This window comes from Alosa sapidissima, chromosome 13 (genome assembly GCF_018492685.1).
Source record: "Alosa sapidissima isolate fAloSap1 chromosome 13, fAloSap1.pri, whole genome shotgun sequence".
NCBI classification, from domain to species: Eukaryota; Metazoa; Chordata; class Actinopteri; order Clupeiformes; family Clupeidae; genus Alosa; species Alosa sapidissima.
The window spans coordinates 27,029,080-27,053,756 of record NC_055969.1 but is presented as its reverse complement, the minus strand read 5'-3'; the positions used below and the strand labels follow the sequence as shown (position 1 = coordinate 27,053,756).

The 24,677-nt window shown below is 48.2% G+C and overlaps 1 protein-coding gene across 3 annotated transcripts; it reads left to right on the top strand.

Moving 5' to 3' along the window:
- Positions 1-300: 300 nt before the first annotated feature.
- Positions 301-24,677, top strand: setd1ba (SET domain containing 1B, histone lysine methyltransferase a). 3 transcript variants are annotated; one of them, XM_042058348.1, is made up of 20 exons: positions 301-725; positions 1,164-1,278; positions 3,421-3,572; positions 3,971-4,069; positions 4,572-4,842; positions 5,832-5,953; positions 7,610-8,704; positions 11,027-11,794; positions 13,449-13,628; positions 14,538-14,631; positions 14,951-15,156; positions 15,345-15,432; positions 16,563-17,021; positions 17,192-18,682; positions 19,099-19,271; positions 20,126-20,251; positions 20,565-20,684; positions 21,184-21,321; positions 21,489-22,142; positions 22,365-24,677. In XM_042058348.1, exons 3-19 carry the CDS (start codon positions 3,435-3,437, stop codon positions 21,660-21,662), a joined length of 5,742 nt encoding a protein of 1,913 aa, XP_041914282.1. In that variant the 5' UTR covers positions 301-725; positions 1,164-1,278; positions 3,421-3,434; the 3' UTR covers positions 21,663-22,142; positions 22,365-24,677. The 3 variants fall into 3 exon arrangements, with proteins under 3 accessions (XP_041914282.1, XP_041914281.1, XP_041914280.1); XM_042058347.1 differs by lacking the exon at positions 301-725 and having other exon boundaries at positions 1,001-1,278; XM_042058346.1 differs by lacking the exons at positions 301-725; positions 1,164-1,278 and adding an exon at positions 2,710-3,263.

The following is a 24,677-nucleotide window of genomic DNA, read 5'->3' as shown; positions in this document are numbered from 1 at the left end:
TCTGTCTCCTTTTCCCCTACAAAATGGATTTTCTTGCTTGTCAGATAACAATCTTCTGTACATGGCGAAAGCCTTGAATTACTGCACCGACTCATCTTGAAGGGGAAATGAGAAAACACAAGAGAAGCCCGTATCCCCTTTGTGTTAGCTGATTGAAATGCTGCACTGTGTTCGAAATTGTTTTCCCGACCTTATATGGCTACGTGGGTGCAGTCGTCTCCAACGCATGGCACGCAGCCAACCTCCCCAGCTCACAACGACTCTCCGCCAGAATGAATTTAGATCTGCCAGACCCACACAACTATGCAAGAGGATTCTGCCAGCCTATGGTTTCTCCTCCTATAACGTTTTCAGATATTACACACGAAGCCATCTTGATCTTCATTGACATATTTCCTTCTACTCTGAATGAAAGAGTCTGGGTAGGGGGTGAATTAGCTCTTGTTTTCCGAACGTGTAAACCTCGCCCAGCCATGGCGCAGCATTATTTTCGAGCACATAATGATCTCCTTTGTGTATGTGTGTGTGTGTGAAGAAGCCATTTTGAAAAGAGAACAGCAGAGAAGCCATTTAACGACAGTTCATATCAAAGGTCGCTTTGGACATGGGGCGACAGGGAGAAAATTCTAGAAGATTAACTTAGCCCTTAGTTGTTGTTTTTTTCTTCTTCTTTATTTACATAACCTACTCATTCCCCACGAGGATTACAGTTATTTTAATTGCCAGTAAGTTTGAAAAACGGTGCTTTGCTTCATTCCAGATTATTTTATTTTTTTATTATTTCCTGACTGTTTTGTAATGTAGCCTATGTTTTTTAAACGCCAACAACTACAAAAAACTAAACCACATGGATTGAACCTCACATAAAACATGTTTTAGTTAAACTTGTAAAAATAGTCAGTTGTGGAATCTATAAACTGTTACCTTAGAATTGTAAAGATTCCCGTGTCAGATGCTGAACAGTTTTCCTTCTTCTAAATGAAGAGCGTTCGCATTTTACAGCTGTCCTGTTTCCAGGAAGAGGGAGAGGGTTTGCATAATGTGCACTGAAACTGCTTCAAGATGCTCAGTATTTTGACTCGTTGGTCAGTGAGATCCTACGTACTTTAAATAACAAATTAATTCAAGAAATAGTTACACAGCACTTGTTTTCTTCCTTTTAGGCGTTGCATCCCCACCCCTTCATAAAAACAGTTAGAGGATCCGAAGATGGCAATGAAAACGTTCCTTTTCCATCAGCGTGTAGGCCTGATAAGTGTATTTCATCAAAATGTTAAGGTAAATATTTTATCAGAGTTCTTTTCAATGTATAGTTTTGTGTCAAGAGTGTCATGTGCACCCTTAAAAAACAACTAAGAAGAAATGAGTAGGTTGTTGTTAAGCTGGAATTATTTAAAGAGAAAATGCCCTTGGTTCAAGGTCACAGAGCTTTACTTACATGTGATTAGAGGAAATGCCTCTGGAAGAAAAGAGTACATGTCAATATTTATTACAAAAAAAAAAAAATCAAACAATTTCTTTTCTTTTTTAAAAAAACATTTCATCAGGTTTAGGGATACCATATGCTGTCCCTTGTTATAACCTGACAGATGTGAAATGTGACTGGTAACAATGAAGCTATGTGAAAAACATTGATAGGGGGTTAAGGGTAGGCTATCTACAACCACATTAACCAGTCACACCAGTGATTCAGCATTTTCTGCCAGGGCCAATTGTTTCCTTCTGGCCTGCTTTGCCTGCTGCAATAGGAGAGGCAATATCGCCAAAGCCCCCAATGGATATTTTTAAACAAATGCATGCATCTGTCTAGAACATTTGAAATGCCAAGCATTCTAATTATTCAATCATATCAAATTATGGCTCTCCAGCATGTAAACTACCACATAAGACTGGCATTTTAACAATACACATTTAATGTAGCCTACTACATTTGAGCAGTAATCACTAAAAACAACTCACTTAGCTGTATTCTTACTTGGCCATGTATTGTACAATACATTTAAAAGCATTTACTGTGTTTTATATCAATGCACATTTAATAAAACTAAACTGTTTATTCACTATAACTTTCTTAAGAAAGAAAAAGGTTGTTGTATGGGTGTGCCATGACCTATAGGACAAAAATGGATTCCAGGAAGAGAGCAAAAAAGCTTTTAAAAATGTCAAAGGGATAACATCCAACCATTTTCTTCCATCTTCTCAGCTCCTGTAAACAGAAACATTGTAATATATTATGTAGTCCAACAAGAGTTGATGAAGTGAAGTATAAGATCCCCTTTGGAAACAAAGGAAACCCATTTGGCCATTGAGTTCCACTGCAGGAAAGATGGCTGCCGGAGCTCTCAGCCCCCTCTCGGCTCTCTGGTAGGGAAGTAGTCGACTGTGCTTCTAATAGCAGGAGCTAAAATGGTGCTTCAATCTGATTGGCCAGAAAGGGTAGTGCTGTTAACCAGCCAATTGCCCAAGCACTGCAAAATCAAACTGTTCAATACTTTGCCTTTTCAAAAACGCGTAATTCAAGAGTCCTATTTGGAAATGTGAAAAGTGTCTAAGATACACTAGGATTTCAAACCACAAGTTTGTTATAAATCTAATAGACAACATTGTCCCTTCAGACATTTTGTATAAGGCAAGAACCATCAACATGCCAAAACCTCTGTTTTAGACTGTTCAAAAAAATCACATGAACATTATCCTAAATCAAACGTTGTCTAAATTAGGTCGGATTTTCCGAAATTATTGTTTTCAGCAATGTCACGGCGCATTTCAGTTCAGTCCTCCAGTACTCCTTTATCGGCTGCTTCCAATGTCCATCTTGTATTTGCTGCTACCGTAAATCCACGCGGCAGATTCAGCGCGTTTTTGAAAGCCTTGTTTATTCGCGCAAAGTCGCTGTTATTTTGAATTTGAGATTTGCGTAATAAATAATTGTAGTGTTAATGATTTAATATTGGGGTATTTTATAATTTTCTTGCCATCAGAGTTTTAATAAGGCCGAGTCAAACGAACTTCGTAACGAATGTGCTGGAGCAGGGGAAGGTTGGTGAAGCCTATAGTGGTGTATTGTGGGAGAGACAGAAACCCCAGACTAGAGGCACACAATATGTGTTGGCTCGCAAAAAGGAGGCAGTATCCTTTAAATCATGTAATGTAAGCAGTGAGAGGTTACATATCTCGTCGTTTGGTACTGAAATATTCGATCGGACACATCATGTCCAGACTCGGGGATATAAATGAAGATCACGGTAGAAGGCAGAGTTCAAGTAAGCTTGGTCTTTTTCTTCCTCCGAAATGTCTGTTTCGGTAACTGGGATCCGCGTCTAACCCCCCATTTCCCTCATTGTGCGATATGTATGCAGAAACATATGTGTTATGTCGATATAACATCGTTTAATACCTTTTCTCTTCTTAATCTCACAGGTTTGGCGAACGGCATGGAGAGAAACCATCCCGTTTGCAGTTCGGGGGAGAAACGAAGTCATTGGAGAAGTTACAAGTTGATTATTGACCCAGCGTTAAAAAAGGGACCGCACAAACTGTACCGCTATGATGGACAACATTTTAGCATGCCTGTGAGTAAAGTTACCAGCGCATTGTGAGCACTAATTATTATTGGAAGCAATCGATACATTTGTAGCAGACTGTAGCCTACAGTAACGCTGCATGTTACAATGTAGCATACACAGTAAACACGCTTGCCTCGTCGTCACAGCACCTGACACAGTACATCAAAGTGTCATTGTTGGACACCACTCTTAACAATGTCAGGATATTTTAAAATAATAGTAGTCTAATATTGCATGATCTCTTCGCCTTTTTGAGCGAAATCGAAGAATAATAGAAAGCACTCTGAAATGTTGTGAGCGACGCGCATGCCGCCGCTGTCTGTTGGGGCTACCGGAGCTCTGTCAGACTGGACTTTCTATGGATGTAGACTGACTCATTGTTGTTTTTCTTAACATTTCCTCAGGATTCCGGGATGCCACCCGTGGACATGGTCAGGGATCCGAGAATCGGACGCCACTGGGCCAAGTACAAGGAGACCGATCTCCCGGTTCCAATATTTAAGGTTGTCACACCCCCCTCATTGATCTTCACATAGGCTATATACCAGGGGTCGGTCAGATTCATTACACTTGAATGTGTTGGTAGGCTACAGTTTAATTTTTAGCGCAGCATGTGTATCTTAGGTTATTTGTTGTAGGATAGGCTGTGCATATAATTTTATCTGTTGGCGAGTATCGACTTAAACAATTTGACAGTAGTTATAGCCTGTTCATTTCCATGCCGCATGCTTCCACAGCTTGCATAATGATATATTAGTACGTGTCGATTTAGTGATATCATTAAGCCTGTATTTAGACGAGGCCTATAGGCTACTACTTTTTTCCACTCCAAACTTTTTTTTTTTTTTTTACAGATTTAGTAGAACTGCAACATGCGGTTCAATAGGCTAAGACCGTCACGACTTCGTGATAGCCCGAACCCTTCTTAGAATACCAAACATATCGACGATGATTTCGTGTGCATTAGCAATATTTTAAATGAAGGACGCTGTTTGTTTTCCTCAGATTGACGACTGCTACATTGGCCCTGTGCCTCCAAAGGAGGTGACATTCGCCAGGCTAAACGATAACATAAGGGAGGGTTTTCTGACCGACATGTGCAAGAAATTTGGAGACATTGAAGAAGTGGAAATATTGTACAATCCGAAGAACAAGAAACACTTGGGGATCGCTAAAGTCGTATTCGGAGCTGTAAAAGCAGCGAAGGATGCGGTACATAATCTCCATAACACGTCTGTGATGGGCAACATCATCCACGTGGAGCTAGACCCAAAAGGTAAATTGTTTTACGCAAATAGCCTATCTACATTAGGCTACATGTGCTTGTACTGTCCTGTGACTTCAGCTATTTCTGTGACACGGTCTTCCTGAATAGTCAAGGACTGCTCCTTTGCACTGTTGCTATGATCTTGTTGGGGTTGTCGATTTAATGTCAAGACACGTGCTTTAATTTACATGGGTTGCTTAGTAACCGGGGTAATTGCATCCCCTTGTGAATTTTTCTTCTAGCTGAAGGTAGTAACCTTAACAACATTTAGAGAATTTATTAAGATGCTTTAAAACATGACTTCTTTAAGAAACGCTATTTAACTTTACACTGAATAAAATGTAGGCTATTCCATTTTAGTTTCACAGTCTTGGCCTATGTTATGTTGCCTGTTATGTTAAAAAGAAGCATTGACCTTTGGGCAAATTGAGACATTTTTCACTTTTGGCGTGCAGTCGTCTACTTTGAGTATATTTCAGTCAGCTTGTATGTGAAATCAATTCTCTGTTTGATGAACGGAAAACCGCTTTATCATGGCTTTGGCTTGCTTGAATGGAATCGTATTTACAACCCCAACGCGCTTTCGTCTCTCTTAAAGAGACAGTGACAACACATCATGTATAGTGCGTGGGATGGCAGTGGTCTGTCTAAAGATGCAACACACTTATTGTAAACATTACATTACGAACTGTTTTTAAGCGCGGATTAATTTAGTTATAAGTAAGATTAGATGTGAAGCCTATTTCACATGTGATCACTTTCATTTGTTGACCATTTTGTTCACCAAGTTGTGCAAACGTTTCTGAATGACCTTCTTATTCACTATTGTAGTAAGACCTAGTAAATCATAGTTTTGTCAGATGTCTTTGAAAGAACAGTTTCACCTATGCACATCTTCACAATCCTCAGTCAAAGGCATGAAGTGTTGTCCTTTGCAGAGTTGGCTACAACCTTTGCAAGCCTCTTGTATTTCTCTCTTACCCTTCTGTCTTGTCCAGGTGAGAATCGCCAGCGGTACCTCCAGCTCCTGATCAATGGCACTTACACTCCTCGGACTCTGCCCGTGGGGGGCGAGGAGGCTCGTGGGGTGTCCCCCCACACAATCGCAGAGGCGCTGCTGGTGAGTCCTGACACATACGCTCCGCAGCAACATCACTCCAGGGTCAGAGATGGGTCACTAGGTGATATTGCTGTTGCCGCCGCAGCAGCAGCAGCAGCTGCTGCTGCCTCAGCATAGTAGTCTGGGCCCGTTGGAAGTCACGGGGGTTGTAAGACATTGTGATTTACAGCCAGTGGTTTTGTGTGATGCAAAAGTAAAATGAATACTGGCAAATAGTTCCCACCCCACCCCATGGCTAGTCAAAACGAATTGCGTTCAATAGAAACAGTGCTGTGCATGTGAAGTGTTTCTTCAGTGTGCATAGGGCATTTAAGCTTATTGTTTTCAATTGCAATGTTTTTCCTGATTATAAATCAGCACGTTATGTACTATGATGATTATGATGATGATGGTGAAGTTTGTGATTCATTGGGAGGTCTAAGCCTCCAAGTCTAATGGCTCTCCATCTTGGCACTGAAATGCTAGTCTGGATATTTTGCTCAAGACTTCCATATGAGTTTAGTTCACAGTAATGTAAAATCTCATATCCAATGATACAAACAATATATATATATATATATATATATATATATATATATATATATACACAGTATATACATATATAAAGTATATATTATTGACCTAATCCCAATAGTTGTGCATGTCTTTGTCTGAGTTTGTCTGACCTGCATGTAGCAGAGGAGCAGAGGAGAGGTGGTGGGGTGTCTGTATTGTAGTGGGTAATTACTCTAGCTGTACTGTGTGTGTGTGTGTGTGTGTGTGTGTGTGTGTGTGTGTGTGTGTGTGGGGACAGTGTTCGTTAGTGAGCGAGCCAGCCGGGGAGAGCCTGAGCCCCGTGTCCAGAGCCCTTATCTCTAATCCAGTTTATCAGTGCAGCAGGTGGCAATACCGGGCCCTGTCTGGAATGTGTCGCTCTGCTGTGGGACTCACTCACTCACTCATTCACTCATTCACTCAAACACTCACTCAAACACTCACTCACACACTCACTCAGTCAGTCATTCATTCATGCACTCACTCACTCACTCACTCACTCACTCACTCACTCAGTCATTCATGCACTCACGCACTCTCTCATTCACTCAAACATCAAACACTCACTCACTCACTCACTCACTCCACTGCTGTTAGTAGACACTCCGCGAACAAACTGTCGCAACCTGCCCTTTGCCCCCCCCCCCACCCCCACCCGACAGCTGCGGCTGTAAAGCCTATCTGGGCCACAGCTGGCCCAGAGTTCCATGGCAGCATTCCGGGGCAGCCCTCTCCCAAAAGAGTGCTCTGTGTTTTTGTCCTGGGCACATAAAGCATGTGTTTGTGTAGCGCTGGTACAGGTGAACGTGATGAATAGTTTCTCATGTTGTGATGTTCACACTACTCCCCTGTGTATGTAGCAGTTAGAATGTCAGAGTGGTTCAAAGTTAAGATTCAAAGCTGTCACAACTCCACACATCAGGTTTGTGTGTGTGTGTGTGTGTGTGTGTGTGTGTGTGTGTGTGTGTGTGTTTAGTTTAATCATCAGGTCTAATCTCATCAATTCAGTTTTTTGTGTGTGCTGTTACGTGTGACCTGTTGTAACTGCCATCGCTGATGCAGCAGATGAAGTATGCTCTGGATACTAGTACTAAGTGTGTGTGTGTGTGTGTTTGTGTGTAGGAGCCTATCAGGAGGCTGTCCGAGAGCAGTTCATCGGTGGTGGGCGGAACGTCCACACCAGGCACGGGCACCCCCCTCTCCCAGGACACGGCCTACTTCAGCCTGAGGCAGGAGACGCCACAGTCGCAGAACACGCCCCTCGGCACGCCACGGCCCTCGGGCACGCCCTTCTCTCAGGACTCCTCCTACTCCAGCCGACAGGCCACGCCCACCCACCAGCCGGGCCGTGCCGACGGACCAGGGGCCGGCTACAAGCACCGGCGGCATGAGTCCAAGTTCCAGGACGCCTACAACCGGCGCACGGAACGCCACTACGTGCACCAGCAGCCGCCCTTCCCCTTCAAGCAGCAGCACCAGCCGGCGCCGCCCGAGCCCCCCATGCCCTTCGCCCACACCCCCCCGCCCCCGGCCAGCGCCTTCAAGTCGGCCTTCTCGCCGTACCAGCAGGCGCCGCCCATGCCCCCCGCCTACCCTCCGGCCGAGCCGCCGTACCCCCAGCCCGTCCAGCGGGAAGGGGACTACCGCCGCGCCCCGCCGCTGCCCTCCACCCCCGAGTTCGCCGCGGGCCGGGACAGACCCGAGACCCCCCCGATGCCGGAGCCGCCGCCGGTGCCTACGGTCGGACCGACGACGCCCCCGCTGGCCCGCACCCCATCGCCCGGCGCCTCGCCCGGCGCCTCGCCGCCCCTGGAGTCGGAGCGCCACAGCCTGGACTCGCGCATCGAGATGCTGCTGAAGGAGAAGCGCACCAAGCTGCCCTTCCTGAACGAGCGCGGCGGTGGCGGTGGTGGCGGCGACTCGGAACCGGACGTGCGCATGGAGGGCAGCCCCATTTCCTCGTCGTCCTCGCAGCTCTCGCCCATACCCCCCTCGTCCGCGCAGCTGTCCCGGCAGCCCTCGCGGCCGTCCAGCACGGGCCTGGAGGACATCAGCCCCACGCCCCTGCCCGACTCGGACGACGAGGAGCCCGTGCCGGGCACCGCCGCGCTGCTGCTTAACTCCAGGGCCAGCTCGCCCACCAGCTCCCTGGCCAAGAGTGCCTCTGCGGTGGACCTCAAGGACCGGCAGCACACGCCCACGGACAAAATGGACATGGTGAGAAGCACGCCTCTTAACTTTCCCTGATCAGTTGCAGAGGTAGACATCTCGGGTTCAGAAAGTAAAAGTCCTGCCATGCCGCAGATTAGTTAACCAGCCGATCTTAATTCCCACAATTCTTCAGCCAGGTAGGTCAGATAATTAGCTGTGATAAATCACCTGTGTCACAGGTAGAAGCAATACATGGCAGGACTTACTCTCTGAACCCGGGATGTCCACCTCTGGTCAGATGTCCGTCAGAGTTGACCAGAGATGCTTAAGAGTGAAGGTGTTCTGTGGCCTCAGCTCAAGACTGAATGGGTCTGTGTTTAGGGTTTTGGGTAATGCCCAAGCACTCCAGCATGTGCCAGAAGTGATGTCATTTCCTCTGGCACGTTAGGCCACTTGGATGTTATTTCACCTGGTCATGCACATCCTTATGGTGGGGGGATAAGATGATTTTGTTGTCACTGTTGACCAAAGAGTGAACTATGCACATACTTGAATGATTTTTTTTTTTTTGCCATGCTTGGATTACATGTGAGCTCAGACTTCTTTACAGTTACCAGCAGTCTCAACTGGAGTGCTCTCTTTACTAGTCAGTAAAGCTGTTAAAAGAAATGGTCTGTGTAGTCGAAAGGGCTATGGATTTCTAGGCATCTCTGTTTTGGTATATCTGTGTGTGGTCTGCAGTCTGAGATTGACTGACACGTACGTCTGTTTTGCTGTGAGCATGTCACCCACATGTTCCCTTAAGTCTGGTGGGCTGGAGGACCCAGGGGGAGCTGGCAGCACAGGAAGCTTGGCTGCACGGTGGCAGTGAAAGTGGGCCCCTGCTCGGGCTACTCTGACTTTCATGCCTCTCTCTTAACTCGTCTAACACAAAAGGAAATGGCGTATTCCGCTCTGACAAACTGTGTGTGTGTGTGTGTGTGTGTGTGTGTGTGTGTGTGTAACCTAATGTCAGCGTAATTGGGCTGAATGTTGGCCTTGTACGCCATAGATTAATTTGACCATTTGATAGATTAATTTGTGAGTGTTTGATGCTGTATCTGCTTACAAGAAAGTACCACCACCACAAGCATGAGTGATGATGCTTAAAACAATGAAAACAATTGGCCTGTAACTACTGCTGCTTCAATTCACAAAACCTACACTTCTGGTTGATTTCATGAATGGTACATTTATAATGAGTGCTAGGAAGTGTTATGTTACTCATTAGCCTTAAACCTGTTTGGTGAAGCCTCTGGGTGTGTTTTTGTTTTGTTTTTGTTGCCTCTGTGTGTGTGCGGTTGAATAGAGCTAGGCTTTGTAGGGCTTGTCTTTTGTTGGAGTAAATGGACCTTGAGCTAGGTTTCATTTACACGGTCAACGCCAAGCACAGAGAGGCGAGTCCTCAGCCCTGAGGGGTTGGGCCACCCCGAGCCTCACCGCGTCGCAGGGCACTTTCACTTCCTCCTGCTGCCTGTGCCAGCCTGGCCGTTACGACCTCACTTCCTGCTTCTGCCGGTCTGGAAGAACAACACTGTTGAGGGGCAACATTTTCTTTTTACACATGTTGTTATTACCTCATTAACCGTCAAATATTTTCACCCCACATGTCACCATCTCATTAACTGTCAGCTGTAACTGAGTTTGTGTTGAGTACACACACACACACACACACACACACACACTTGCATTTACCGTCGGCAGCAGAGAGAGATTAATGTTGCCCACAGAGCTGTTTATAATAATACCAGGGCAAATATTTCCATACCGACTGCAGCAGCAGTGTGGCCAAATACGCTTAACATTCATTTATAAACAAAGCAGCGAGAAGAAGAAGAAGGCCCATCTGCTAACATGACTCACCCTGCTAACTTGCAGGCCCATGCTCTCTAGTATTGCAACAAAGCAGTCTCTCTCTCTCTCTCTCTCTCTCTCTCTCTCTCTCTCTCTCTTTCACACACACACACTCTCCTTAATGCCACTGTTAGTTAGTGTTGGTGTGGCCCAGTGTATTAGTGCGTATGGCTATGTACTGTATGTCTTAACATTACGAGCTCTGAAAAGAAATGATCTATGTAAGTGATGCAGATCCAAGCACATTTGGGGATTCTTTGGCGACTACCAAACAAGATTTTAGAAAGCTATTAAGATGGCTGAAGCTACTGATATGAATAAATTGGAAAACTGCATGTTGCTGTTTTTATTGTAGCCTATCTGATAAGAACAGAGAGTAAGAATAAGGCTAGCAGCTAGGACTTAAAAGTGTTTCAGTAAGGTTGGACATACAGACCGATCGGAAGAGGTGGAGAGATGAAGAGTGAAATAAAACGGCTTTGTTTTTACTCTCAGGTCAACAACTCCTCGGGCGAGGACATGGAGATCTCGGACGACGAGATGCCCGGCACACCATCGTCCGGCGACAAGGGCATCGTTATCAACTCCTCTGTGTCCCCCATGCACCCGCAAGCCATTTCTCTGGGCTATCCCCCTCTGCCCCCCCACCAGCCGGGCTTCCCCCTGCCTCCGCCTCCCCCCCTGCCCCCACACTCCACCGTGCCACACCTACCCGGCCCTCCTGGCGTGCCACCGCCCATGATGCCCCCGCTGCCCCCCTACCCGCCGGGCATGATGCACATGATGCCAGTGGACCTGGTGAGCTGCCTGCCGCAGTGGGGCAGCGTGAGCATGTCCTTCCAGATGCAGCAGCAGATGCTGAGCCGCATGGTGCAGAGCCAGCGGCACTACCCGTACCCCCACTACATGAGTGGCGCGGGGGCCGGGGCTGCCGCCGCTGCTGCTGCCGCTGCCGCCGCCGGGACCATGGCATTCGGGGGGCCCTACGCGCCCCTCTCCATGGCCAGCACGCCCTCGGGGAGCGTGAGCCACGGGCAGCCTTGGTCCTTCCCCAGCATGCCCAAGTTCAACCCGGCTGTGCCGCCGCCGGGGTATGAGCCCAAGAAGGAGGACCCGCACAAGGCCACGGTGGAGGGGGTGCTCATGGTGATCGTCAAGGAGCTGAAGGCCATCATGAAGAGGGACCTGAACCGCAAGATGGTGGAGGTGGTGGCCTTCAGGGCCTTTGACGAGTGGTGGGAGAGGAAGGAGCGCTCAGCTAAGGTGAGCCCTCCCCCTACTGGCAAGAATGGTTACTGCAGACGCCTGAAGGGATTTCAAAAAATCCTATTACATAGGAGAGGAGGAGAATATTATATCTGTTCATTTCTTTGTTTGTATTATTATATATTTTAAATTATACATATTTTTTTATATTTGGAGATAATTAACATGGTATTATTCGTATAGTTTCTCATTCATCTACAATAATGTAGCACTCTGTTATGGACACAACGTGTCTGTTACCAAGTTATGTCACTGTTGCGTTCGGAAAAATGCTACATTTGAATCAAAGCTCTGTTCTAGAATCTTTGATTTGAATCGTTTCAGTCTGCAATGGAATTTTGAAACTTTCTTTGCAAATTAGCGTCCAAGACATCATATCATTTAATTTAATTTCAGTATGGATGATAACAGTGACAATATGGTAAGATCAGTTGATAAAAATTGTATCTGATGACTAAGTAATTATTATAATTTCGCTAAATAATTAGATTTCCCTCATGTTAAATGTCAGGCTAACCGTTCTTCGTCAGTAAAATTAGCTAGCAGCACACTTCAATTAATGTCTCGATTAATTAGTTAAAGTAACTTGTAAAGTGACTTAAAATAACTAGTAAGTAAGCTTTTATTTCTAAATTGTCTCTCGTTTATAAATGCTTTTTAGGCCTATGTTAGCAAACGCAATCGGGTTTAGCTGAAGGTGTTCTGAACATTAGCAAGCTATCGCGAGTTGCCTGGTCCTTTGAATCGCGCACGACTTTTATCGTTGTCAGGGACCTGTGATGGGCAGTAGTTTAACTAGGCTACTTGTAGCGAAACTAGCTTAACTACATTTCTATTCAATAAATCTGAAAAACGTCGCCCGTTTCTCTAATGAAAGCTGAAAATAGACGGGCATTGGTCCTTTATTGCACTGGGAAACAAAAACTTCTGAAACTAATTTTTCATGGCAGAGCTGAAGCGAAGTGAAATTGTGCTTTGTTGGTGCCAGAGTGGTTGTAGTTGTATCATTAGAATAACATTTAAGCATTTTAACATTTAATCTACAGAGCTAGTTGCAACATTAGAATAACAGTTAAGCATTTGAACAATTAAGCAACTACAGAAGGACAGCTACAGCAATAGAATAACATTTAAGGTACAGTGCAGAGGAGACTATTGCTAGGAATTACCACTGCATCTGTCAATACTAGTACTAGAGGATAGGAGTGACTACATACGAAGTACTAGTACTAGAGGATGGAAGTGACTACACACGAAGTACTAGTACTAGAAGATGGGAGTGACTACATACTAAGTACTAGTACTAGAGGATAGAAGTGCCTACATACTAAGTACTAGTCAAAGTATGGTAGAAGAGGAGCTAGAGGAGGGAAAAGTTTGGTAAGTGTGTATTAGACCTGTGTCCGAGGTTGTCAGAAACGCTAGGAGACGAGGTATTCTTGGAAGAGTTGTGTCTTGAAAAGTTTCTTAAAGATAGAGAGGTCACTAGTAACTAGTCGCTTAGCTAACTACATTTTTTAAGTAGCTTGCCCATCACTGTCAGGCACTGTCTGTTATTTGCTAAAAGCACAAAATGGACTCCGACCAGATGAGATGCATACGCCTACAACTGAAGCGATGGCTAAACTGTTGTGTTTTTCCACGTCCCCAGGCCTCCCTCACGCCGGTGAAGGCAGGAGAAGGTAAAGAGGAGGAGAAGGAGAAGCCGAAGCCAAAAGAGACAATAGCGTCCAGCTTGCTGGAGAACTGGAACAAGGGCGAAGGCCTGGGCTACGAGGGCATGGGCTTGGGCATCGGCCTGCGTGGCGCCATACGCCTGCCCTCCTTCAAGGTAGGCCACTAACATCACTTCAAACAGTCATGTGATGGTGGAAACGTGTATTGGTAGGGACTTTCTAATGAGGAGACACAACACTCAAAGAATCCTCCGTTGAAATGCATGGGGTTAGTTCGTAATGCCAATATGGCAGTACTCTCTACACATATCCCACCCCTTCCTGTGTTCCTCCCCATTCACTTGAATAGGAACATAGCTGCCCCATAACTGCCCAAAGAGCACTGCAAGATGGCCACGGAGTGGGGGGGGACTTCAAACAGTCACACAGAAGAAGGTTTTAGCGTTTGACTGTGAGTCACATGACACTCCTCTGGTGTGGTAGAACTCTGGTTCAGTGGCTCTTAAACTGGGAGTCGAGCCCCCCAGATTTGCAGTCTGAATTTAGACCAACATGTTTTAAAAACTGGGGTATTCAGTAGCCCTAGATATGTAGGCTTACAATTCACAGTGTTTGCGTAATACTCCTTCAAAAGTGGATGCTCTGTTTATGCAAATTTCAAATCTCTACTTGTGCCTCTTGCAATGATGAGCTCAAAGATGCTGTACGTAAGCTTACCAGAGACTGAACACTATCAGCCTTTTTTTCCCACAGGAGTGCCAGTTATACATTGGATGAGTGCTAGTTATCCTTTGGAAAATAATATATCAGATTGTCAAAGGCTGCCATTTACATTAATGCCTTTGGTGTTGACATAGCCTACCTAAGAGAGATTCTCTGAGAGAAGACCGTTTCTGCCTCTGCCTTCAGTGCATATTTCTAAAGTGAAACCAAATTTCATCTGTTGAAGAGAAGGAGGTCGTGAGACTTGGCCAATGTTTTTGGGGGGTCGCCAGACAAAAAGTTTGTGTGTGTGAGAAGTGCAGGTAAAAGCATCACTAATGTGATGCTCCTTGTGTGTTCAGGTGAAGAGGAAGGAGCCGCCTGATGCTGCTTCCACCGCAGACTCCAAGAGAGTACGGCCGTCGACGCCAGTCGATGACGAGATGGAGGATGAAGGTGAGGTTATGACTCACTCTATCTCTGTCTCTCTCTGTCTCACACACACACACACACACACACACATACACACAATACTGCTGCAAGGCAGAGTCCTAACAATCCTAACTCAGATGCTCTACTGTCGTAATGTGAAATCCTCATGGCCCAAAATGCTGTCCACAAATGACTTCTCCCTTATGTCCACACACAGTATACAGAACAGAGCTCTTGTCACTTCCATCTGTAAACAGTATTACAGAGAATGACGTCTGTCAACCATCTTGTTTGGTCCAGTGTGCAGAGTCTGGTGATCTCAACTGACTCATGTGTGTTTCAGAGTCCGAGCGGGCCGATCTCCCGTTGGACGGTTCCAGGCAGGAAGGAGATGGGTCTTCAGCCCGGCGACGTCCGGTTCGGCCACTGGACAGCGAGGGAGAGGAGGAGGAGGAAGAGGAAGAGGAGACTTCTGGGAAGGATGGAGAGTCGTCGGACAGAGAGGAGGACCGGGACGAAGAGGTCTCCGAGAGGCTCTCGTCAGAAAAGGTGAGAAAGTGGTTGTGGGGTTGTGTCCATCTGACCGCGTTCCTCATATACGAAGACTTGAGGCAAACAGATGCCTTTCCAATATAGGTTCATGCAGTGGCATGTCTAAACCCTGATTTGCGTGTGTGAATATAGCAGACCCTTAGCTTTGTAACTGTAAGCTGATCAAATGTTGTTGTTTTCTTTAGGAGGTTGATGATGATGAGGAAGAGGAGGATGAGGAGGACCGAGAATCTGACTCCAGCGACAGTGAATCCTCTGATTCTTCTGATGAAGGTAAAATCAAATCAAATAAATGCAATGTCTTGTACACCTTGGCTGTTTTTTTTTTGCGGTGATGACTGTGACTAGCTCAGACCCGCGTCACGTGACCGCGGTAATGCGGTTACCATCCCAGCCCTATGTACACCCTCATGCACATCGCCGCTATGCATTCAGTGGCACTGGCACGCTGTATTCTGTTACATACCTGCACTTCCCAAACCCTCACATATTGGAAATGTACTCTTAAGATGTAGATTTTGAAACAGGCCCTTCGCTACCTTCAGATGCATCTGATGAGGGCAAATGCCTTATAGACCCTTTCAACAATAAAAACAAAAACAATGCTTGAACATTCTATTTGGGCCCCAATCTACTTCCTCTGCATTAAGATAACATATGGAATGTTAAAACGGAAGTCTTGTGGGGCCAACTATGATGCTGATAATGGAACTCTCTTGAAAGGGTCCATAAGTAAGGCTGCAGGATTTGGGGAAAATATCTATATTGCGATTTGGGATACGATTTGGGATATGATTTTTGAATGTCAGTGAATCTCTTACATTTGGGCCACCCCTGATTGGTGAGCACGCCCAGTGCACAAGAGGCACAGCACCCGCGACCGACCGTAAAGCTCACCAAGCAGAATTTCTGTGCCACAAATGGCATAGTCAGTGAGGATGAAATTAACTGTGCATGATTATTTGTAGCTTTTGCGATTGGGTAACAGTGTTGGTTCATATTACGATTATGATTGCGATTGGGTAACAGCGTTGTTTCATATTGCGATTATGATTGCGATTGGGTAATGGCGTTGGTTCATATCGTGATTATGATTGCGATTGGGTAACAGCGTTGGTTAATTTTGCGATTATGATTGGAATTGCGATAATTGTGCAGCCCTACGTAAGCATGCATTAATCTCTTCCTCGTTTGTTTAAAATATCTCATGCTCTGGCGTAACATACTCAAGCCTGCACTATGCACTAGGCAGGGATACAGGAATGGGCAGGGCTGATTCCATTGGAAATTAATATAAATATATGATACCTTAGAGCATTTCTGGTGACTATCTTCCTTGCTTGAATCCCTGCTGAAGAAGTGTGAACTCTGAGGTCTCTGAAACTGTTGCATTGTGTTTGTAGAAGCTGCCAGCTCTGCTTCGTCCAAAGCTTCGTCAGACTCCTCGTCCGGCAGCGACTCTTCATCCGACTACGAGTCCAACTCGGAGGAAGAGGAAGATGAGGAGAAGGACGCTCAGGTGGAGGTGGAGGAGGACGAGGACAAGGTTCGCAGCTCGTCCTCCTCCTCGTCTTCGTCGTCCTCCTCTGAGGAGGAGGGGGAGGCGGTGGAGGAGGAGGAAGTGGAGGACGCGGCGGCGGCGGCCGTGGCGGCTGTGCTGGAGCCCAAGGGGCCGCGTTCGCCCCCCCTGCCGCAGGACGAGCCGAGGGACGAGGCCCTGGAGCTGGCCACGCTGGAGAAGCAGAGGCTACGCATGGACCCCGAGGCCCAGCAGAGGGCCATCCGCGAGGCCGAGGAGGCCGTGGGGTCACTCCGGTCCGGCATGGACGACCTGCGGCCGCCCTCGCCCAAAGGAGTGCCAGGTACACACACCCACTCTGTGTGTTTTCTCATGTGTGTGTTCTCATGTGTGTGTTTGCTGATCATGTGTGTGTTTGCTCTGTGTGTGTTTGCTGATCGTGTGTGTGTTCCAGATGTTCTTGAATTTCCCCTTGGGGATCAATAATATATATCTATCTATCTATCTATCCAGATGAGGAGCCAGAGAGTGACCTTGAGGTCCCGCTGCCGAAGGAGTCCGTGGAGGAGGAGGGAGTCCTGCGACCCCCGACGCCCACCGGCTCTCTGGCCGACAGCGACCACGAGGTACGCCCCAAGATCCGCCCCGAGCCCGAGGAGGTGCCCCGCACGCCTGGACGTGAGCATCATCATCATCACCACCATCATCATCATCCTGCTGCCCTGGACTCGGACGGTAGCGGCCCCCCACTGCCCGCACTGCATCTCCTGCTGCCCCCGCTCCCTCCGCTCCCGCCTGGACCGGACGCGCGCTCCTCTCTGCAGCCGCCCGCCCCTCCCCCCTCCCTTCCCGAGCTCGTCCTGCCCGCGCGCCCGAGGCTGCCCACCGACGAGGACCTGCCCCGCACACCGGGCCGAGACCTCCCGGAGCGCCCGCGCGGGCATCTGGGCAAGAGCCAGAGCGCTGACGGGGTTCCGGTGACGCCGGGCAGCGAGGCGTCGCTAGCGGGCGGCATCGGCGGCCTGGTCCTGGGCTCTCCGCACGTGCCCGGCAGCCCCTTCTCCTACCCGGCGCAGTCGCCCGTGCTCTCAGCGGGCATCCCGCGCACGCCCGGCCGCGACCTCAGCTTCGGCCCGGTGTTCGGGACCGTCGTGGACCCGGCGGCGCTCGCTGCCGCCGGCTCCTTCGTCCATCGCAAGACGTCGGCCTCGTCGGACACCTCGGGAGGAGAGGAGAGGGGAGTCTTCAAGGAGCCCGTCGTCTCCCTGCCTGACCGACTCGCACCATTGCCCTTCCCAGGCGCGCCACAAGATGGCGCTCTCGCCCACGCGCCAGCCCTCGGCTCCTACCCCACGCCTTCCGACGCTGCCCTCGCCGGACTGCCCAAGGACGCGCCGGCGGTGCCCGTACCGCCGGACGCAACGCCGCCCAAGAGGAAGCCAGGCCGGCCCAAGTCCAAAAAGACACCACAGACGCCGCTTCCTCCTGACCAGCAGCTGCCTCCCCACGAGCCTGCGCCGGCCGCCTTGACCGCAGCATCGTTGCCCCCAGAGCCCCCTCTGCCCGGGGCGTGCCCTGAGGCAGCGGCAGCCACAGACCTGCCACCCAGCAGCATAAGCGTGTCCAGGGACCCGTCTGTGGTGGCGCTGGACTTCAGGGACGAGGAGGCGCCGCCGCCGCCCGAAGACGCCACGGCACAGCAGACCGCTCTGTCGGACATGGAGCGCATCTTCCGCGAGGAAGGGCACCTGACGAAGACGCGGGGTCGACGCCGGGGATGGGAGGAGCTGCTGCTGTCCATGCACTCGCCGGTCAGCTCGCCGCCCAAGCCCGTCTTCATGCCGCGCTCCGACTTCGAGGAGATGACCATCCTCTACGACATCTGGAACGACGGCATCGACGAGGAGGACATCAAGCACCTGCAGGTCACCTACGACCGCATGCTGCAGCAGGACAATGGCGGCAACGACTGGCTCAACGACACACTCTGGGTGCACCACCCGCATATCCTTTCCACAGCCCAGCTGGGTTGCACAAGTTTGAGTGTGTGTGCATACTAGAGTAGGTGTGTGTCTCTTGGTGTGTGTGTGTGTGTGTGTGTGTGTGTATGTATAGGTGTGTGAGGTCTCTCTGTGTGTGTGTATATGTCTATGTGTGTGTGTGTATATATATATATATATATATATATATATATATATATATATATATATATATACATACATATATACATATATATACATACAGTGTAGGTGTATGTATCTTGGTTTGTGTGTGTACAGTGTAGGTGTATGTCTCTTTGTGTGTGTGTGTGTGTGTGTGTGCGCTGTACTGTGTCTGAACTCTGTGTGTGTGTACGTGTGGCACATTATTCCTCTCATGTATATGTGTGTGTGTGTGTGTGCACCTTAACTCCTGTGCACCCACCAATCAGAACATCCCGGGGGTGAAGCGCAAGCGGCGTGAGGACTGCATGCGTGACCACGTGACTGGTTGTGCCCGCAGCGAGGGCTACTACAAGATCGACAAGAAGGACAAGCTCAAGTATCTTGAGTCTCGCCTGCCCTCTGACGAGCCCATGGAGGAGGAGACCCAGGTGAAAACGCACGCACGCACGTGCACACACACACACACGCATACACACGTGTCTGCTCATTGTCATAAATGTTTCCATACACACACTAGGGATACATCGGTGCAGTATGCAAGATGATTTATGAGCCATGGTATATTTGAGACACCAGCCCAAGTAGTAGACTGCAGTAACAAAGTGAGATGACCGCTTGCAGACGCTGCTCGCTTGGTTTACAGTCTGTTCACCTTCGTCATCGTAGGCTACTGAAATTGCAAATGCTCGGTCAGAGTGGCTATGAAGGATGGTACTGCCTCTTCAGACATGTGCTTCTCACCGTTCCACTGTCAATCACGTTGGACCTGCCAGCTGTGTTTGTTTGCTTAGTGTGTTACATCTCAAACTCCTACTTGCATACAGAGTGCTGACAGACTCCAGAGGCGTTCTGTGAATGCGCAATGTGCGTGCGTCTTGCCTGCAGTGCAGTGAGCAAGCTTTGGAAATGATGGCGTTTACATACCATATCTCTGTGTGTGGACCCACAGGGCTGTACCAATCATGTGCAGCGTGTACAGCGTTCCGTGGCATTCCTAATGCGCACACACACACACACACACACACACACACACACACACACACACACATACACACACACACACAGCGTTCCGTGGCATTCCTAATGCACACACACATACACACAGCAAGTCAAGTTCAAGCCCCCCTCCTGTGGGGACCAGTGTAGGTCTGGAGACACTGGCATTAATCATATTTTTTGTATGTGTGTGTATACATGTCTGTGTGTGTGGTTTGGTTGCAATGGTGTGTGTGTGTGTGTGTGGGGTTGCATTGGTGTGTGTGTGTGTGTGTCCACTCTGCAGGGTGTCCACAAGCCAGCTCAGCCTCACGCGTCCACCAGAGCCGGCTCAGAGAGGCGATCAGAACAGCGCCGTTTGCTGTCCTCCTTCAGCTGTGACAGCGACCTGCTCAAGTTCAACCAGCTCAAGGTGCCCACACTCAACCTCTCTGTCCATCCATCTCTCTCTCATGCTCTCTTAACCTCTCTGTCCATCTCTCTCTCTCTCTCTCTCTCAGGCTGTCTTAATCTCTCCATCCATTTCTCTCTGACTTTGACATTCCTTGATTATTAGCTGCATATTTTAACCACAACTCTGCAGAATAACTAACAGAATAACTACACCCCCCCCCCCCTTAATAGTGTTGAGTGTACGAATGAGTGTGTGAAGGTTCTGCGTTGAGTAGTTTAGAACGTGCTCCGTCACACGGGTCTCATTGTCCATTCTCTGGCCTCTGCTGCAGTTCCGTAAGAAGAAGATCCGCTTCTGCAGGTCGTCCATCCACGACTGGGGTCTGTTTGCCATGGAGCCCATTGCTGCAGACGAGATGGTCATCGAGTACGTGGGCCAGAACATCCGACAGGTGAGCCCATGTCCTCCAGCTGCCACACACACACACACACACACACACACACACACACACACACACACACACACAATTACAATTACCAAGTTTAATACACCTGGATGGACTCAAAGCTTTGCCTGTCCTAATTTGTTTCTTTGTTTCCCCCTCTCTATCTCTTCTCTCTCTCTCTCTCTCTCTCTCTTTCTGTCTTTCTCTTTTCTTCTCCCACTCTCTCTTCTCATTCACTCTTCCTCTCCATCTCTCTCTTCTCCCTCACTCTCCCTCTCCATCCCTCTCTTCTCCCTCACTCTCTCTCCCTCACTCTCCCTCTCCCTCACACTCTCTCTCCCTCACTCTCCCTCTCCCTCACTCTCCCTCTCCATCACTCTCTCTTCTCCCTCACTCTCCCTCTCATCACTCTCTCTTCTCCCTCACTCTCTCTCCCTCACTCTCCCTCTCATCACTCTCTCCTCTCCCTCTCTCTCCTCCCTCTCTCTCTCTCTCCACCTCACAGGTGATTGCTGACATGCGAGAGAAGCGCTATGAGGAAGAGGGGATCGGCAGCAGCTACATGTTCCGTGTGGACCACGACACCATCATCGACGCCACCAAGTGTGGCAACTTCGCTCGCTTCATCAACCACAGTTGCAACGTAAGTGGCTCGAGCAAGCCGTTCCCTAGTCAATAGAATTGAAGAACTTATTTAACATGGACGTAGCAGTAGCCATGAACATCACAATGTCTAACACATGTAAACGTTACAAATGGATAAAATAGTTTAATTAAAACGTTTGTGTGTGTGTGTTTTCCACTGTGCAGCCCAACTGCTATGCCAAGGTCATCACTGTAGAGTCACAGAAGAAGATCGTCATCTACTCGAAACAGCCTATTAGTGTCAATGAGGAGATCACCTACGACTACAAGTTCCCCATCGAGGACGTCAAGATCCCATGTCTCTGTGGAGCCGAGAACTGCCGAGGAACCCTTAACTAGGACCATCAGCCCTCCTCTACAACTGAAACGGGAAAGGGGGTAGAACCCCTGCCAAGAAACGGTTGCGAAGAACCAGAGGTTCCGTTTGGAGGAACAGTGGCTGCGGAGTGGAGCAGAACCTGGTCTTGTCCGACGTAGCGGATAACGTGCAGCTAGGTGTCGAGAACTCTCTTGGAGAGAAACAAACGAAAAGGAACTAAAAAAACTAAACACATTATGATTGTTTACGATTCCAGGTGCTTTTTCAGTGTATGCATTCAGACCTGAAACAGATGACTCTTTACCCTACACCCCAACCCCCCCCCCTCTGTCTGTGTCCGTCTGTCCCAGTGCGCTGGGTTGGAGCGTCCCCACTCTGTCTGTGCTCTGTGTGTCTGTTGCTCTTGTCACTGTGGAACACCCTCAAGCTGCTCGTTCTCTTAACTCTTTCACACGCACAACGTTCCCAGTGCTAGTCAGTGTGTGTGTGTGTGTGTGTGTGTGGGGGGTGGGGGTGGGGGGTTGTTACGTTTTGGTCCTTTGCCTTCTCCAGGACGCTGTGTTCCCTCTGATGTGTAAGATAGGCGGCCCCAACTTTGCAACACACACACACACACACACAGACAGACAACTTTGTGGCTCAGACACACCTGCTGGCATCATTAAACAAATGTGCAGCATACGATCCAAGAGCCCAGGCAAATGTACCCAAAGTGAGTTGAGGTGTGTGTGTGTGTGTGTGTGGCAAGACTGATTACCATAAGCTCTACCGTGAGGCTGCCTTCTCCAGCTGCACTACACTACTCCAGTATTCTCTCTCTCTCTCTCTCTCTCTCTCTCTCTCTCTCTCTCTCTCTCTCTCTCTCTCTCTCTCTCTCTCTCTCTCTCTCTCGTTAACACACACACACGCTCACACACACGCACACACACACTTAGGACAGGTGTCTGTCTCTCTATCCACAGATGTCTGTCTCTCTATCCACACGGTTTCCTTTGTGTTCCTGACTGAAGCCTCATTCTGTGTGTGTTTCTGTTTCCCCCCTACTGGCTGCCTGTGGTAATGACAAAGACGAGTGCCACCTATAGGAGCACCAGAGTAATGGCCCCTGGAGACCCCCCCCCCAACCCAGCAGCACATAAACAGCCCCTCCTCTCATACTGGACCTGTTGGGAACCAGGGGGAGGGCCTGTGTTCACTGACCACTTAAGCTGCTAAAAGAGTGTGTGTGTGTGTGTGTGTGTGTGTGGTGGGTTAATAGCATGGCCTGCTCTGTCCCTCTGTGTCCTGTACTCTCCTGCCCCAAAGTCAGAAGCTCATTTAGTGTTCTCTCTACTGTGTCCTTGCTGTGTGTCACTTTTCCTTCCCCCCCCCCCCCCCCACCCATTCAGGCCTCTGTGCTCTCTAGCCAATAAGGAGCGACGGATGGTGACGTTCAGTTGCCGTAGTGATGGCAAACGTCTGCTGCTGACTGGGCATTTGTTTGGGTAGTATTGATGTCGTGCCCCTCGGCTCACTTGCTCTACCTGCCCTGCCACAGAGGGGCAGCATCACCCTCTGACTTGCCTAGAAACAGGTGCTTTAAAGCCTCAAGTGTTACAGTGACTCGCTCTGTCAGAGTGTGCTTCAGGTGGTGAGGGTCACGACAGTCTCATCTCACAAGCCTCAGTATGAGTCCATAGGAATTGGCTGACTTTCTATTATAAAAGGGTCCCATTCTGTGTGTGTGTGTGTGTGTGTGTGTGTGTGTGTGTGTGTGTTTTGAGTTAAGCTCACAGCACATTTGTGTAGCAGGGATTGCCAAATATGCCCCGTGAAGACCGTACAGTCACTGAGTCTCACCTGTGTGTGTGTGTGTGTGTGTATATCCTGTTCATGATTAGCAGTGTTCTTGTGGGTTCTCCCACTATCTTACATTCAGCCGCACATTCAGAGGTTGTGTGTGTGTGTGTGTGAAACTCCCAGCCCTCCTCTGCCACCTCCACACACTTACTTCCTGTGCTTGTTGCCACTCAGAGTGTTTGCTTATTGCCCTTATTGCCCCCCCCCCCCCCCCCCTTTATGATTGCACTAGAGGCCCGTATGGCACTTGTGTCCCAGTCAGCCCCAGTCAATCCAGAGTCCACTTATAACCCCCCCTCCTTCCCTCTCACAGGGTAGGGTCCACTTATAACCCCCCCTCCTTCCCTCTCACAGGGTAGGGTTGGAGGGTTGCTAAGTTCACACAAAAAAAGACCAGTAATGTTTATATTGTACAGGATAGGAATGTTTGTATAGAAGACATGAGGCTTTTTTTTTTCTTTTTAACCTGACGGAGGGACTGCAGGTGATGACGACATAGCCTTCCTTTTTTTTATGAAGAAAATCAAAAAAGAGATGGTGTATTTAAAAAAAGAAACAAAACAAAAAAAAATAAAATCTAAATAAAGAAATCATATTTTCAGGGATCATTAAGAGAAGAAGACAAAGAGGGGTGGATTCACTGAACGTTTGAAGAAGACAAAACAAAAGGTTCATCTTGTACATAACACCAGATCTGGAAACCTTCCCTCTGAAAGATTGTTTCTTGTAGAAACGTCTTCTTTCGGCCCCATTTGTTGTTTTGTTTTTGTTTTCTTTCTAATCTTAAAGTGTAAATACTTTAACTGTGAATATAAATATATATATTTTTTTGTTCTTGAGGATGTGCTGCAGAGATACAGCTCAGAGACGTGTTGGTGTGTGTATATGTATGTATGTGTGTGTGTGTGAGAGTGAGAGTGTGTGTGTGTGTGTGTGTGTGAGTGAGGGAGAGACAGCGAAGGAACAGCACAGAGCTGCAGGCAGTCATTTCAGCTTGTGTCAAGCTTTATTTTTTATTTTGGGTTGTAAATTCTATGAAGACTTGTTTGCAGTGTGGGAAACCAGAGCATTACGATGCAGAATTGGCCAGGGGGACTGGGCGGCTTCCCCTCCTATCCCCTGGTCTATTTATTACACCATCAAGTTTATCGCCAGAAAAAAAATCATGAAAAATAAAGTCATTTTTTCCAGAAGAA

What these genes read in the sequence shown, in the direction of transcription:
- setd1ba (XM_042058346.1), top strand. Translation starts at nt 3,212, where the DNA reads ATGTCCAGACTCGGGGATATAAATGAAGATCACGGTAGAAGGCAGAGT. An exon ending in ACTCTGGGTGCACCACCCGC is followed by an intron (nt 18,683 to 19,098) that starts ATATCCTTTCCA and finishes ACTCCTGTGCAC; the next exon opens with CCACCAATCAGAACATCCCG. An exon ending in TGGGCCAGAACATCCGACAG is followed by an intron (nt 20,685 to 21,183) that starts GTGAGCCCATGT and finishes TCCACCTCACAG; the next exon opens with GTGATTGCTGACATGCGAGA.